At 53.8% G+C, this 14,967-nt stretch overlaps 1 protein-coding gene across 1 annotated transcript in view; it reads right to left on the bottom strand.

Moving 5' to 3' along the window:
* Window positions 1-14,967, bottom strand: part of CACNA1E (calcium voltage-gated channel subunit alpha1 E) — a 174,825-nt gene that overhangs the window by 31,343 nt on the left and 128,515 nt on the right. Inside the window, exons 22-30 of the mRNA XM_064515647.1 lie at window positions 14,228-14,830; window positions 12,924-13,207; window positions 11,336-11,495; window positions 10,641-10,770; window positions 9,755-9,814; window positions 9,260-9,366; window positions 2,079-2,175; window positions 729-889; window positions 160-297 (exon numbers count right to left, since the gene is read on the bottom strand). Coding sequence (XP_064371717.1) covers window positions 160-297; window positions 729-889; window positions 2,079-2,175; window positions 9,260-9,366; window positions 9,755-9,814; window positions 10,641-10,770; window positions 11,336-11,495; window positions 12,924-13,207; window positions 14,228-14,830 — 1,740 coding nt within the window. The remainder of the gene's footprint in view (window positions 1-159; window positions 298-728; window positions 890-2,078; window positions 2,176-9,259; window positions 9,367-9,754; window positions 9,815-10,640; window positions 10,771-11,335; window positions 11,496-12,923; window positions 13,208-14,227; window positions 14,831-14,967) is intronic.

The raw sequence follows: 14,967 nt of genomic DNA, 5'->3' as shown, positions 1-14,967 counted from the left end.
ACTCTTTTGTTCTGAAATTATTTTTCATTCTTCCTCTCCTTCCCTGCTCAGCAGTTCCTCTCTCAGCTCTGCATGGATGCAGCCAGTTATTAACCCTACCACGCCAATGGGGCTGTGCCCAGCTCTATTCAAGGAAAGAAGACAGAGCAGGATACTCACTGGGGCCAGCCTTCACCAGTGGAGACCGTGAACAGGGTGAGCAAGGCCCAGATTATATTGTCATAGTGAAATTCATGGCGTTTCCATTCCCGGCACTTCACTTCCATCTTGTTCTTCTCGTGGTCCACATAGTTTCCTCTGTAAGGTTGGGAGAGAGTAATGATCTTGCTTTACATTGTCAGTCTATGAAATGGTGGTTTTAAACCATGGGGCAGTGTGCACGTGCAGTGGGGTGGGATGCCTCTCCTCCTGCAGGGCTGGAGAGAGAAACATGGGGAGGCTGGATAACAAAACTGAGGGAAACAGAAGAGACCAAAGGAGACAGAAGGCAGGAAAGAGAACAGGAGCAGAGTATAAGGCTCCCTGTCCTATGCCCGCAGAAAATGCACAGCTGCTGACACAGACAGCAGTGGGAACAGGGCTCAGCTCTTGCTGTCTGCCCCAAGAAACTACAGCCAGGAGCGAGTCACAACCAAGGACTTAACTGGGAACCCCAAGATGACATTACCCAGCACCCTGCTTTTGCCAGAGGCGTCAGCAGCATCAGACCTACTGAACGGGGCACCTACATGCAGTCTTTCTCCGTGTCCTTAGAGCTGTCAGTACAGTAGAAAAATTTCCCCTTGAAGAGCTGGACAGCAATGACAGCAAAGATGAACATGAAGAGCTTGTAGACAATAAGGATATTGAAGACGTTCTTCAGCGAAGTCACAACGCAGTCAAAGACAGCCTGCAGGAGAGGGCATAGCTCACCTTGGGGAACCAACACACTCAGCAAAGGGCAGGACCAAAACCTTCCTCAAAACTGCCATGTGAAGAGACATTTCCCACTCCTGGTAGGAAAAGGAGGCAAGAGCCAGGCCTTGTCCCAGGCTATTTTGCAGATGAGTAATGTTCAGAGTACCCCTCAAAACACACATGCACACACACACACACTTAGCAGCCCCTTGGGGAAGCAGCAGTAATGCATATTTATATCCTCCAATGGTCTCCACAAACATGGCAGCAGACAGGAGACCGTGATGCAATTAGCAGCACTCAAGACCAGTTAGTAAGTACTTCTTTGTTTCGTGTCACCTCGAATAACAAGGCAGACTGCATACCTCTGCTTGCAACAGCCGTAACTCCCCAGGCCTCAGAGGCTGCTTTTTCAGCCCTAGTTCTCAAAGCATTTTAGGAAAGAGAGGAATATCATTATCGCTGCTTTATAGCAAAGACAAAGGTGCCCAGAAATGAACTGACTTGGGCTGAAGTCCATCCACTGACTGGGGGGAAAAGCTAGGATGAAAAGCCACTTCTCCAGGGTGCCAGCCTGGGCCTCATTCATCGGCCCATATGCCCTTGTGAGGAAAATTCAGGGCTTCCTGGGCCTCTTACTCCCTGCTGCCTCTATATTCTTGATGGCTACAGTAGGGCAATCCATAATCCTACTCACATTGCACATAGAATTCCACTGTTCAGACAGGAGATTCCCCTCTGGTGTAACATGATGACAGCACAGCACAAAAAAAAGAGTTTTGGCTCTGGTCGGAAAGATAATGATCTTCAAAAAGAGATCTGAGCTCTCCCAAAGCTGGGGCAGCCTATCATCAGGAGAGCATATGGGCTTTGCTGTCTTGTTTTCACTCCATCTCTAATTTCCCTGACAGAGGAACTAATTCTGATATGTTGCAGATATCCAATTTGAGGGCAAGCTTGCTTTAAATGGCTCATTGGATAGCCAGATGTGAGACGGTTTGAAAGGCACTGTGTTTGAACACAGGGCTCATAAACACTTCAAGTGCTTTGAGAATTGCTTGTCTGTTGCTCATGAGCACATCAGCCCACATGGTGCATCCATGGGGCCTGAGGGCATCATTCTGCTACAAACCAATTAATGCTGGAGGAGACAGAAATAGGCACAAAATGGGAAGCATTACCTTGAGTTTGGGCAGTCGCTTGATGGTTTTCAGAGGCCTCAAGACTCGCAGCACACGGAGAGACTTGATGGTCTTGATATCCCGGCCTTTGTTGGTCCTACCGTGTTGGAGAGAGGTGCATGCACCCAAAAATGAAATGGAGAGACAATAACCTTCCAGACACCAGGCTCAACTCTCTGGGGTTTTGCAACAGCATGCAGCTCCTTCCCAGTACCCATACGGACAGACATGGGAGGGCCACACTCAGCAGCAGGGGGGCAGGAACCACAAATGTTGCTAATAGAGCGCTCAGCCCACCTAAATGAGTCTCCTTAACACACACTGACAACTATCATAGCTGAAAAGTAAAGCAATCCTCTCCACCTTAGGATTAGCACCTTTTCCCTTCGCTGGGGATCAGCTGCCTTCACAAATCCCCTTACTGTGAGAAGCAGTGCGATGACAAGGTTAAGGCAGGCAATGTAACGCTCTCTCAGAGCAAGGCCGTCTGCTTGAAAGGTGGTGTGTCATGCCACACTCCTCTGTCCCCAAGCCACACAGCTTGCCAGAACCAAGAGGTTTGCTTCCCTAATGCAGGCATGAGCCGTTTTCAAATGGGGTTTTGCAAACAACATTGCAAATTGTTTTCATCCATTGCTAGTGGCCAGAAGAAATTTGCAATAAAATAAGGAAGATGCATGTTCTCAATGGGGGTCCACGTACAGGTTGCTCATGAAGGGTTGTCCATCACTGTTTAATCTGAGCATTCATGCTCCTTACATTCACCTAGGTCAGCATTTGCTCCGCGCTTAGTTTGCTTGCACAAACAACAAACTTCTGCTCACTTTGTCCTATAGCTGCCTGTTGAACTATAGAAGGGTCTCCCTGCTGGAGGCAAGGGCTGATGGAAGAATGGCAAGGAAAAGGAGCATTGCTGAAGTGGGGCTGTTGCCCCCTTCTCCATTAGCGCTACCCAACACAGCCTAGTCCTTCAGCACATGCAATGACTCAGTCCTCTCTTCCCCATTTGGATCAGGACGATGCTTGCCTCTACCCCAGGCCAGCTGAGGGAGGCAGAGGTTAGTAGCAGGGCTATTTAGAAAAGAAGTATAAGACCCCTCATGACCCTCACTTTTTGAATGTGGTGATTAATCCCAATGACAACGTCAGTTTTTTTCTTGTCTTTTAGTGAAAGCCCAGGGGCTGCCTGTGGAAACATGATCTCAGGATGATCAAAATCATCATTTGCACTGATGGAGCAGAGAGGTCTTGGCAAATGTGGCATGGTTTGTACCCACTGGGCAGCCTCAAAAAAAGTCAAGGAAATGACTTACAGCAACAGACACTCCAGATAGCACAGCTCCTTTGCAAGGGTTAATGCAGCAGGGAACACAACGACAGGCTTACCCATTAAGAGATGTGAACAAAACCACTAATCCTGACTCCTCCACAGGAGCGCAGCCCTACAAATGCACAGGAAGCAACTCTACAAACAGCCCCATGGCCCCAGTTCTCACCTCCCTTGCCTCCTCCTCCTGCTCAGTAACAGGCTGGGTAACTGTCTGACCTGGGTCCCTGGGTGAGGATTTCAGGCCAACATTCACCTTGCATAAACTGCCGCTAAGGGCAACTGAACTGCCAGGATTTACATCTGCTGAGGATAAGACCTCTTCAGACCTAGTAGCAGGAGTGCCAGGAAACCTGCTGGTGAAGATGTGCTTGAGATTCAACAAGGATATGGATAAAGGACTCGATTACACTTGGAGGCAAGTCTGGCCTAGCTATATCTAGGGGCGAGGATCAGTTCTGCCCAGAGCCCTGAGCTTGGCACAAAACACTTTTCTCGCCCTTGGGAGGATGTCAGGACCAAAGTCTCTGCAGCGTTTCAGCACAGGCAAACCTTCACACTGCCAGGACCTCATCTAGCAGAGCTCAGGAAGACCATCCTGCCTTCAGGTCTCTGGACACACCGCTTTCCCCATCACCTGCTCCCTTGGGTGTGCTCCCCACCCCGTTCACACACAGGGTACTTCACAGAAACTGTGATCAGCAGTTAAAGCACCCTGGGGGAACAGCAGGATAGTGCTCTCCTCTGAAGGAAAGGAATTGCATTGCCTTTAAAGAAGATCTTGTCCACTTTTTCATTTAGGGACTAGAAATTAAATGTGCTGATTCATCCAGAGTCTGCAATTCATAATTTTCCTCCTGTCCACAGCGCAGCATCCTTGAGCAGTGGAATGAGTCTCAAGATGCTTGTTTGGCCAACTCAGCTAAGGACACATACTCCTGTTAGTGCTTTCTGAGCAGAACAACAAAAATAACCAGGGCTTCTTCCTGCACTGAGAGAGGGGTGCATTCCCTGACCTCCAGGGATTCACAAATGCTGCATGCCCTGCCCTCTAATTCAGAATGAAGTTCCCTTCCTTTCTGCTCAAGGTAGCTGCCCTTCAGGGATCATTAGTCAAGGTCTGGCATAGAGCAGGCCACCTTTAATACATCCCAGGGCGATGCACAGGATGCAGACTAGCACGTTCTGACCTCTGCAAACACAGGCAGCAAGGTGGGGAGAAACTCTGCTAAGAGACGGCACAGATGCACAGCCACACGAACCAACTCCCCCAGCAGCCCATGCCCCCCCAGAGCCAGCAGCCTGAGGAGAAGCAAACAGCATAGTTACCCCAAAGCATTCCTGTCGGCGATCCAGTCAGGCAGCCACAAACCAGCAAAACCAAAAACACAGAGAGAGAGAGAAAAAAAAAGAACAGAGAAAGAAGATAAGAAAACTGGCAGGAGAGAGGAGTCACCAGGACAGGACTTATCTCCAGGCATATCTCCTTATCTCCAGCATAAGTCGGGAGCCCCTGACCCTCCTTCCTGGAGGGCTTGGGAGAAGAGGGCATACAGAAACCTGTTTCAAGAGGAACCCGTGGGCAGAGGGACAGTGGGTGACACTGTGAGCGTGAGCATGACCCTCTGATGCCCAGAGTTACAGGGGAGACATCAAGGCTTGCTGCAGCCAGCCAGAGGAAGGCACCTGAGAGGGAACCTACCTGCAAGGCCACAACTCCCATTCAAACACTGCTTAGCTCTGGCAAGTCACCTCCCCTGTGAAATCCACTCAAAACCCAGGAACAGCCAAACTCCCCTGACCTGCAGTGCTGGTTGGACTGGATCTCCTGCCAAGCAGCAAACCAAGAGGACTCAGATGAGACAAGCAGCAAGGGAAATCCAGGAGGTCCCTAAATGTGACCAAAGCTCCATTGCAGCTTGAACTGAGTCTCTGCCATGTATAAGCTGAGTGCTCAGCACTACAGGGATATGGGTCAAAATCCTGCAAAGCAATATGCTGCTTAAAAAGCATTTGTATTAAAATAACCCCAAGCTCTACTCGTGGACTACCTGTTGATGAAACAGGTGAAGATACAGTTAACAAGCAATAGTTTAACTCTATAGCATTTCCCTGATGGAACAAGAGGCCTGTGTCCTGATCAGTCTCAGATCAGGTCTATTGGCTTTTTTTTTGTGATACTTAGGGTGCTCTCTTGCTTCCAGACAAAACTGAAAGGTTTGTGGCAATGGGTTCAAGGAAACTCTGCTTGGCAAAGAGAAAGAGGCAGGTCTGATGGGTACCTCTGGATGGAGAGACTCCTGCCCTTGCTGATCAGGTCACACTAAGGAGGGATATGCACTGACCACCCCACTCTGCAGAAATGGGACATGGTCAACCTTTCCTGCTACTGCAAATCCACAGAAATAGGTATTACCACCTCTTGGCAGCTCTGTAAAGCTGCAAGTAAGTGCTGCTTCTTTGTATAATGCCTCATCAGAGGGTGCCATGGGAGGCAAAAGCTAGCAGGGTCTTTAGTTATGGTTCTGGTTATTTCAGCTAATTTAATTTGAACTCTTTGGAGATTTACGGTTTTATATTGGGCTTTTTATTTAGGCTGCATTTGGACTGACGTATTAGCTTTCCACACTGAGAGCTACAGACAATTGGAGAGAAGAGATGGCCTCTCAATCATGATGTACAGACTCCGAAGGGACAGTGGGCAAGCCACAAGGTCACTGGGAGACAGGGCTTTATGGATGGAAACTTTCTCATTTTTTATTTTAGCCACAAGCTGACAGAGGCTATTTCTGTGCCACCCCTGGGGCTCCCAAGGACTGCCGACCTGCTTAGGGCAGTACTGTGCCATCAGACAGCAGGCCAAATCATAGGCTGGCAACCTATAAACCCAACATGTGGCCCAGTATTCACCGTTGGTGGATGATGCTGGCAGCCACTGGATCACCTCAGAGATCTGCTGCTGACCAAGGCTTTGGAGCAGCACTGCGGGAAAATCTAAATGCAGAGGGGAGCAAACCTAGCAGAGAACTCAAACACCACAGCACATCCCAGGCTTCCTTCTTCTGGGAAGCGCAGGATCCCTTTCACAAGTCCCTCTTCATGTCCAGCTGGCAGTGCAGTCCCTCCTGCTGCTCTGCAGGCTGCGTTTTGGGCACCACTCAAGGCAGGCTGATGAACACTGCCGCTGTTAGAGGTCCCTCTCCAGCCCAGTGCTCTTAGCCACCCTGAGGAAACATCAGCCTGAAGCCCCTGCCTTGCAGAGAGCAGGTCAGAGCACTGGTTAGATGGACATATAAGCCAGAAGGGCCAAGGCAGTGTGCCATCGCTTTGCCCACCCAGTGAAGTGGAGCCAAGGAGGGAAAAGGGTGTGCAATGCCTGGGAAGCAGCAGTGGAGAGGGAGGACGTGCACTCCTGCCCCTCTGACTGCCCGTATCGAAGAGCTCCTCAAGGGAGGAGAAAAAGAACAAAACGTCAGCCGCGAGGGTTTTCCTCTTGAAACCGCAATGGAGGGAGGGCGGCAGGTTCGGACATTTATAGATGGGGAACATTCTGCGTCTCCGCGGGAGCCGGGGGCGGCAGCTCGCAGCCGAGCACCGCGCTGCTCCCGGGCTGTGCTGGTGACGGGCTGCCAACAGGAGAGACAGGTGTTCTTATAAATGCTTTATAATGTAAAAGCCCATCGGAAACTGCTGTGTTTTCTTTGTTCCCCTCACCCCCGAAGTTATGAGATCATCTCCTCCAACAGGAGCCACAATCGGACGTGGGGGGCCGAGGGAAAATTTTGCAGGTTTACATTATAAAGAGCCCTTGTCCACGACACAAGCAATTCAACATCTATCCAACTATGGCCACGACAGAGGGCACGCAACATGTTTGCTGCAAACATACACGAAGACGCAAGGGCCTTCTCTGTGTGAGGGGTTGCCGGCATTGCAGTCGATGGGGGGTGTTTCCCCATGCGAATTCAGCTGCCCCATGCCAAGGGGGCCCTTGTCCTTCTTTGCGAGGTGAGTGGTGTGGAGGAGGCGAGTAGGCTGGCTGGGGCAACGCCGTGACGCTGGACTCTGCCAGGGCTGCTGCCTGTGTGGCAGTGTCAGTGACACCAGCCCATTCCTCCTTGGGACATCAGCGGGGCTGGGGAGGGCAAGGTGGGCTCCTCGCACCACTCAGTGCTAACGCCCAGGGACCCTGCCATCTCCAGAGCCCACCCCAGGAATCAGGTGCCGTTTTCATCCTTTTGGGGTGGGAACAGGGGAGCAGTAAGTGCCAATTATTGCAGTTAGGGAAGGTGTGGACACCCGTCCACTGGGGACCAGGCTGAGCCATTGACCTGCACGACTTCAGCCACCAAGAGCTTCCCACCAAAAAGTCCTGATGAAAAACATATTGGAAGCCAAAGCCTCCACTATTCTCCCACAAACCCTTGAACCACTCAGCAGGTCTCCAGCTGCTGATACCTCCAGAGCTGCAGAGTCCGAGGGGAGCTGTCTCGGCAGAGGGGCACCGTGCAGCCCCAGAGGGCTCAGCCTTTCAAAGTGGTGGCAAGACTACAGCCTCAGCAGCCTCCACATCTCTGAGCGGCTCTCAGGGGTTCAGGGCAACATCCCCAAGTGCAGCGGTCTAAGATGAGTCCTCCTGCTGCGGTCCAGCCCATCCCAGTGCCAAGCAAGCTGAATTCCCCTGCGCTCCTTGCAAGGGAGAGTGGTGACCAAATGCACCAGGGAGCCAGCAGGAAAGGGGCCGGGGAGAGGACGGGGAAAGGCATAGCACACAGATGAGCCAGGGAGGGCGCGAGGGAGCGAGAGCAGGGGAAAGGAACTGCCACCTGGGGGTGAAATGGGAGGGATGGATTACGGGCTGTAATCCATCGAGCGCCTCTGGGGCTTGGGACCCCAGCGACCCCGAGACCCTCACACAGTACCTGAGCTGTGGACAAAGACAGGGCTTCAGTCTCCGCAGCTGCCAGGCCCTCCCCTTTCACCAGCACTAGTGCCACCATCGCGAGTGTCCAAGGCACAAAGAGAGAACAACAACATGACAAACCCACGGCACAGGGGAACACGAGCCTCTCCTCTCCCCTCCTCAGGTGCCACCAATGTGCCACGGCCCCAGGAACCACAGGGGCTGTGCTCACCACGCCACAGACCTCCAGCTGATACGGTGCGCTGCCACATGGCAAAGCCCAGTGGCAATGCAGAGCATGCATCGCTGTGGTGCAAAGCGCCTGGCTCTCAGTGGCAGGCTGTGGACAACACAAGGCCAGCGGGCTCTTTGGACAAGGCAAATGCTGCTAGCTGTCTGCCAGGCCCTGGAGGGCTCCAGAGAAGCACTTCCCTTGGGGTGGAGGGGATGCCACTGGCTGGAGGCACCATCTCCACGGTAAGTGCACGTTTGGAGGGCAGCTCCACCTTGCAGGCAGCTGCTTTCGCTGTCTATGTGCCCAGGGATGCATAGCAGCTGCATAACTCCAGCTTGGCCACCCGTTAGTCTTTTTTTCTGTCTGAAAGGCCCTTTCTGCTCTCTTCCAAGTCCAGTTTCACCACCAATTTCTTCCTAGCATCTACAGGGCTTTCTTCTCTTTACCCTCCACCTCCTTGCTCGCCAGCTAGTCATTTGACAAACAGGGAGAAACAAATCTCTGGGGCTATACTCGTTTTGGAGTGCCACCAACACAACCGGACTTTGCAGGCAGCCCCGAGGTGCCATGAGGAGGAGCTGATTCAGGAGCAGAGCACAGGGGAGCAGGGAAAGCCAGAGAAAATCAGAAGTCTTGTAGTCATATTGCACAGATGCATCCTCCTCCCACCCCAGCCAAGGAAAGGTTGAGAGCTGAAAGGGAAGACAGCCACTTACGCCAAGGCGAAAGCCACCAGTGCTCCCACCACCACAATGAAATCCAGAATATTCCAGAGGTCTCGGAAGTAGGAGCCGTCCTGCAGGATCAAGCCCTGATCGATCATCTGGGGGAAAGCGGTGAGAAAAAGAGGCAGGAAATCAGCAGCTCAGCAGAGTCAAGGGAAAGCAGCTGCAGGTAGGGCACGCTGAGGAACCAGGGACATTGCTGGAGAGCAGCAGGCCCACCCTCGGACCCAGCCACACTTGCACATATATAAGCGAGCATCGCATTTATGGGGCTAATGCAAGAGCCCTGCAGCTAGAGGCCTACAGAAGTGGTGCCGAGTGCGCTCCACTCCCACTGCCGAGAACCAGGCCTACAAGTTTCTATCATCCAAATTTTGGGACCAGAACTTAAAGACTGAGCTATTTCCCATGTGAGACACTCCACTCACAGTAAGGATGTTGCCAGACTTGTCACCACCTTACAGCCAGCCTGCAAGGGCCTCTCACCTTGATAACCATCTCAAAGGTGAAGACACCAGTGAAAACGTAGTCAAAATACCTCAGGACCTGCAGAGAGAGGGCACAGGCAGGATGTCAGTCCAGAGCAACTGCAGCCACCCAGCAGACAGGCTCGCTTGTGCCCACCCAGGCGACGTTTTCACCCTACATGCCAGCACTTGCCCAGTCCAAGTGCAAACGGAGGGCCTGTTTGCTCATCCCGAGTCTCAGCCTGTCACCTAAGCATGCAGGGCAACCATGAATCTAGTCTATGCAGATGGAAGATAAATATTTGCTGTGCATGGTGCAAGCTGCTCTGGAACCTCACTGCGAGCCTGAATCATGCTCTGCCATACCAGTCCCTGCACGCATCAGTATCTCCCCACTTTAAGCTACTTTACTCTCACTCCAGTGCTCTCCTTCTGGTCTCCAGGATCTAATAAGTGTAGGAGGCTGAGAGTGATTTCCAGGCTGGGCTGGGTTTTTCAAAGAAGTCAATGGAGCAGGAGGTCAGACCCCGCAGTGTGGTGCAAGTGCTTCAACCAGCAGCTCTGATCCGGGTGCTGCCTGGGCTCCCCTGGCCCCAGCAACTGCGCTATCTCCACACAGCTCTCTGTGCTCACCGCCCCGAATTCTCGCTCCCTCCCTCTGTGTTTGGATAATGGGAAAGGTGCTGGCTGCTGCAGCACACCACCACCACCACTGCACCTTGCAGGAAGGAGAGAGCAACCACGAGGCCCCATGCAGCCCTAAGAGCACATGTTATCTCATCTCTAAACGACAGCACTATGAGAAGAATCCGATTTTGGAGGCAGTCCCTGCGTGGGGGTCCCTCTCGGCTGGGGTGGTCTGAGTGCTGGGTGGGGTGGGGGAAGCAAGGGAGATTTGCAATCACTTTGTTGCGATCGGAGTTGGTCAGTACGGGATCCTCTGCTGCCAGGGCGATGCTGCTGGCCGCAATCACCAGGAGGATGCACATCTCGAAGTAGCGCAGGTTCACGATGTAGTGGCAGGCCCTCCGCACCCTGCCAGGAGACAGAGCACACCCGGCCCATCAGCCAGCAGCCCGTGTCACAGCCCGCATGCAAAACCCACCCCATGTGGCCAGCTGCCAGGGCAGAAAGATGGGCAGCAATGATCGAGGAGCAAAGAGAGGAAGCCCGAGGCTGGCTCAGGCTTGCCCATCCCTTTGCTTTGCTATCCTACCCCCAGACACCGTGCACCCAGCCAGAGTGAGGTGGTGATCAGTCAGTGCACCTATCCTTCCAGCCTCCCAGAGCTGGGCAAGTGCTAAGAGCAGAGCAGAGTAAAGCTCAAAAAATGCAGATATGTGCAACAAGCATTGAAGAAAAAATCACAGCTTGCAATTAACAACAGAGAGAGAACAAGAAGCCTGGGTGGAACAGCAGGAGAGCTCTCCTGGGGTTTGGGGAAGGACACTGGTGTTAATCAGGTTGTCTGGGAGAGTTTTATCTCCCTTCCCAGGAGGATCTCCTTTTTCCAAAGGTGATGTGTAGAGGCTTTGCCCCATCCAGCCCTCCCCAGCCCCAGGGCTGGGCTCCTATGGTACAAGGACAAAAAATGTCTCACGGATTTGTCGTGCTGAAGATGAACATGGAACTGTGAGGCACCATTGCTTTGCCCGTCTCACTTTTCTCTTTCTTCCGTTTCTTCTTCTCCATCTCCTCCTCATCTTCTTTGGTCTCTGCCTCCTTTAAGGGGCTGGCTTCTCCGTCTGTCTTGTTGCTAACTGCAAAAAAAACCAAGAGCCTTTGCCTGGCCTTGCATGCAGAAAGCAGCACAGGCCATGCGCACAGGCAATGGGAACGTGGTGCCAAGCACCATCAACAGCTGCTCTGCCGCAGGCACAGACGGCAGCCTGCCCTGCCTCCAACCATGCCCCGCCGTGCTCCCCCCAGGGCCCCCGAAAGAAAGTCTTGCAGCTACAACAGCTCCGGGCTTCTCAGCATCGCTATGGTTGCTGCAATGCGAATGCAACAAAAATGAATTATGCACCTCCCAAGCAGCCTGAGAATGTCACTTCCACGCAGGGGGAGGGTGCGCACATGCAATCCGTGAGCTCTGTGCTTTACATCCCCACGTCTAAGTTGTGCTGTTACAGAGAGAAAGATCAGAAGGGAAGAAAAGACACTGGCTGCTAGGATGAGACAGACTGAAGGGGTTTTAACAAGGCCAGCTTTTGCAGTGCTGTTTAATTAATAACAGTTTAAGGCAGCTCACCTTGACAGCAAGTATGCATTTAGAGGGTTTGAGTGGCAGCAAGCTGGGTGGAGGCTGCTGATGTGTTAGGAAAAACAGGGGATTCAAATGTTTTGCCCAAGCATTGGCAAGGGGAAGCGGGGGGCAGGGAAGGAAGGAAGGTGGAGGGATGCATTAAATGAAGAAGGAGACAGGAAGGAGGTGAGAAAGGGAGAAGGAAGAAGTACTCTAGAGGAAGGGGAGAGGAGGTGAGAAAACAGCAGAGACAGTAGGAGGAAGAAACAAAAAGACAGGGATACGAGGCCCAGCATGAGGGTGAGAGATGGTGGATGCAGCAGGTTGCCGTGCTCTGCTGCAACAGCCAGGCCTGGCTTTCCAGCACAGCATCTCCTCGGACAGGCTTCCCGGGGAGGGCTGCAGGCTCAAAGCAAAGCCACGACCACCTCTGGCTCAGACTGTGCACCTCAGCTTACTCCAAGCCCAAGTGAGCCGAATCAAACTGGAGGTCACTGTCTCCACCAATGCCAGCACTGATGTACTGGAAACAAGCTAGCAATGCCCTGGGCCTACAAGGGCCGGCTCAGACATGTGAGGAAGGGAGGATCAGAGCCAGAAGACCCGAGTGGAGCTACACTAGCCTTTGCCCTGCGGCTTCACGTTGGTGCCTCAGCTCTGGGTGGCTGCAAGCCGTCCCCCCTTGCATTAGCCCAGCCATGCTCACAGCGCGTTAGCATGGCATTCAGGCTCAGCTGGGAGGCTAAGGGCACCGCTTGCCTCGGCAGGGAGCAAGGAGCAGCACGAAGAAGGCTGTCCCACGTCAGGCTATGGATACGGATGGGAAATGAGCCACGTGAATGACTTTCCAACCCCTCCAGGGAACGATTAGGGCACCCCAGTCCCCATGGGCCAGAAGAGGAGCTGAGACGCATGGGCTCAGGAAAGAGAGATGGGTCCTCACTCTGCACCACAGTGGAGTCTTGGACATCGATCATGATGGTGGTGCTCTCCGTGGCCTTCTCAGTGTTGGCGGTGATGGAGGAGAGGTCAGGCTCGCTCCTGCTCACGGCACGACTTGCCTCCAGCTGCAGGCTGCCCAGCAGGGCTTGCTCGCTGGTGTCCAGGCTGCTGCAGTCCTGCTCAGTGAGGCTGCCATTCTTCCCCTGGCCCAGCTCGGGCACAGCTTGCCGGGGGCTTCCCTCTTCGGTGGTCCCAACCAGCTCGGCAGCAGGGACCCCGTTTGTCCTGCAGAAGAGAGGCGAGGAAATGGAGGGAAAAAAAGAGAGGGTAGAATATAAGGGGACAGCAACAGCAGTGGGAGAAAATGGGGTAAGAGAAGAGATGAAGTCAGGAGAAGAAAGATAAAAAGCACAGGGAGCAATCAACTCCTTTGGACTTGTTCTTGCATTGCATCAGCCAGAAACACCAAGTCACTGCCCAAAAACCAGCTCCCACTCTGAGAAGCATGGAGAGTCCCTCTCTAAGGTTTCCTGTGCTTTTCTTTCTGCCTCAGTCAGTCTTTCTCCAGTCCTTCACGTGGCAGATTGGGATAAGCTCACCTACAAGTAGCCACAAGAATACAAGATCCCTTCCTCTGACTGCAAACACTGAGGGCAGAAATAACAGCATTTTACAGAGCTCATCACCTCCCTGAGGCCTCTCAGCTCCTCCAAAACACAATGCATGTGTGTCCCTCAAAACCCGCTCCCAGCTGAGAGGCTTGGAGGAGATGGTTGCAATCCAGGAGGAAAGGTCAAGGGAGCTCCCTCCTGCTTTGATGCTCTCCAGTGGCCAAGGACATGCAACGTGCTCCCAGGCTGCAGAAGCCCCAAAAGCAGTAACCTCCAGAGCACAAAGAGGGAGAAATCATGCCTGTTTCACTCACGTGGGGTCAAATGGGGATACACGCTGGACACCCTGCGGGGAGGAGGGAGTCACTAAGGCCCCAACTTGGGAAATGGGGAAATTCAAAGAAATGGCTTCGACCCTGGTTCTCATTGCATGATGCAGACCAGCAGAGATGGGGACACGGGCTGAAGGGACCCTGGGACAGGCTGGGGGCAGGGCCGGGAACGTGCCAAAAAGGAAAAATGGCTCCACAAAAAATAGATGTAGAAGGAAGAGAGAAAGAACAAAGGAGAAAGAGGAAGTGCTGAGAGGCAGATCTCTCCCCCAAGACCGATTCCCACATAACCCCTCCACCTCCTGCTCTGCCACCCTGGGGACAGGGTGTCTGCAGGAAGCAACCGGGGTGGCAGCCGGTACCTTGCAGTCTCCTGGCTCGCCTCCGGCTCCCCCTGAATCAGGTCCTCCGTTGCAATGGCAGCCCCGTGCCGGTCTCCATCCTGCACCCCCTCCGCGGGCCCGGCCTCCTCCAGGCCCGTTTCCTGGCTGGCTGAGCGGCTCTCCAGGGCCCCGGCAGGCTCCTTCCCATCGGTCCTCACTTTCCGGTGCCGGCTACGCCGCTGGCTCTGTCTCAGCCGGGCTCTGTCCTCGATCCCTCCTCCGCTCCCATCCTGCTCGCCTGGCTCACAGTTCCCGTGGCACGACTTCTGGTGCCACGGCTCCTTGTCCCGCTTGGCCCGGGGCGATGGGCTCCTCCTGTCCTCACCAGGGTTGGCCCCCGGGGCCGGCTGCTCGGGGCCTTCGGCTGGCGGCCGCTCGCCCTTGCCACCCTGCTCCGCCTCGCACTTCTCCAGCCCGGCGCCTTCCCCGGGCTTCTTCCTGCGGAAGATGCTGGCGTGCGGGTTGATGAGCGGCGGCTCGTCCTTGTTGATGCCCTCCTGGCTGGACATCTGCATGTGCCGCCGGAGCTGGCTGGTGCGCTGCTCCCACACCGACATGTGGTGCCGCCGGCGCCGCTCCCGTCTGCAACGGCGACGGCAAGGGGGTTGGCGTCCCGGCCACCAGCACGCGCCCGCCCGGCCCAGCCACCCCCCGCCGCCAGCCTTTTGCTCCCCTGCGCCCCAGCGACGAGACAGACCCACAGGCTGAGGACATCAGGG

Source organism: Dromaius novaehollandiae, chromosome 8, assembly GCF_036370855.1.
Source record: "Dromaius novaehollandiae isolate bDroNov1 chromosome 8, bDroNov1.hap1, whole genome shotgun sequence".
Taxonomy (NCBI): domain Eukaryota; kingdom Metazoa; phylum Chordata; class Aves; order Casuariiformes; family Dromaiidae; genus Dromaius; species Dromaius novaehollandiae.
The sequence above is the reverse complement of the archived record's forward strand: the minus strand, read 5'-3'. Positions and strand labels throughout refer to the sequence as shown.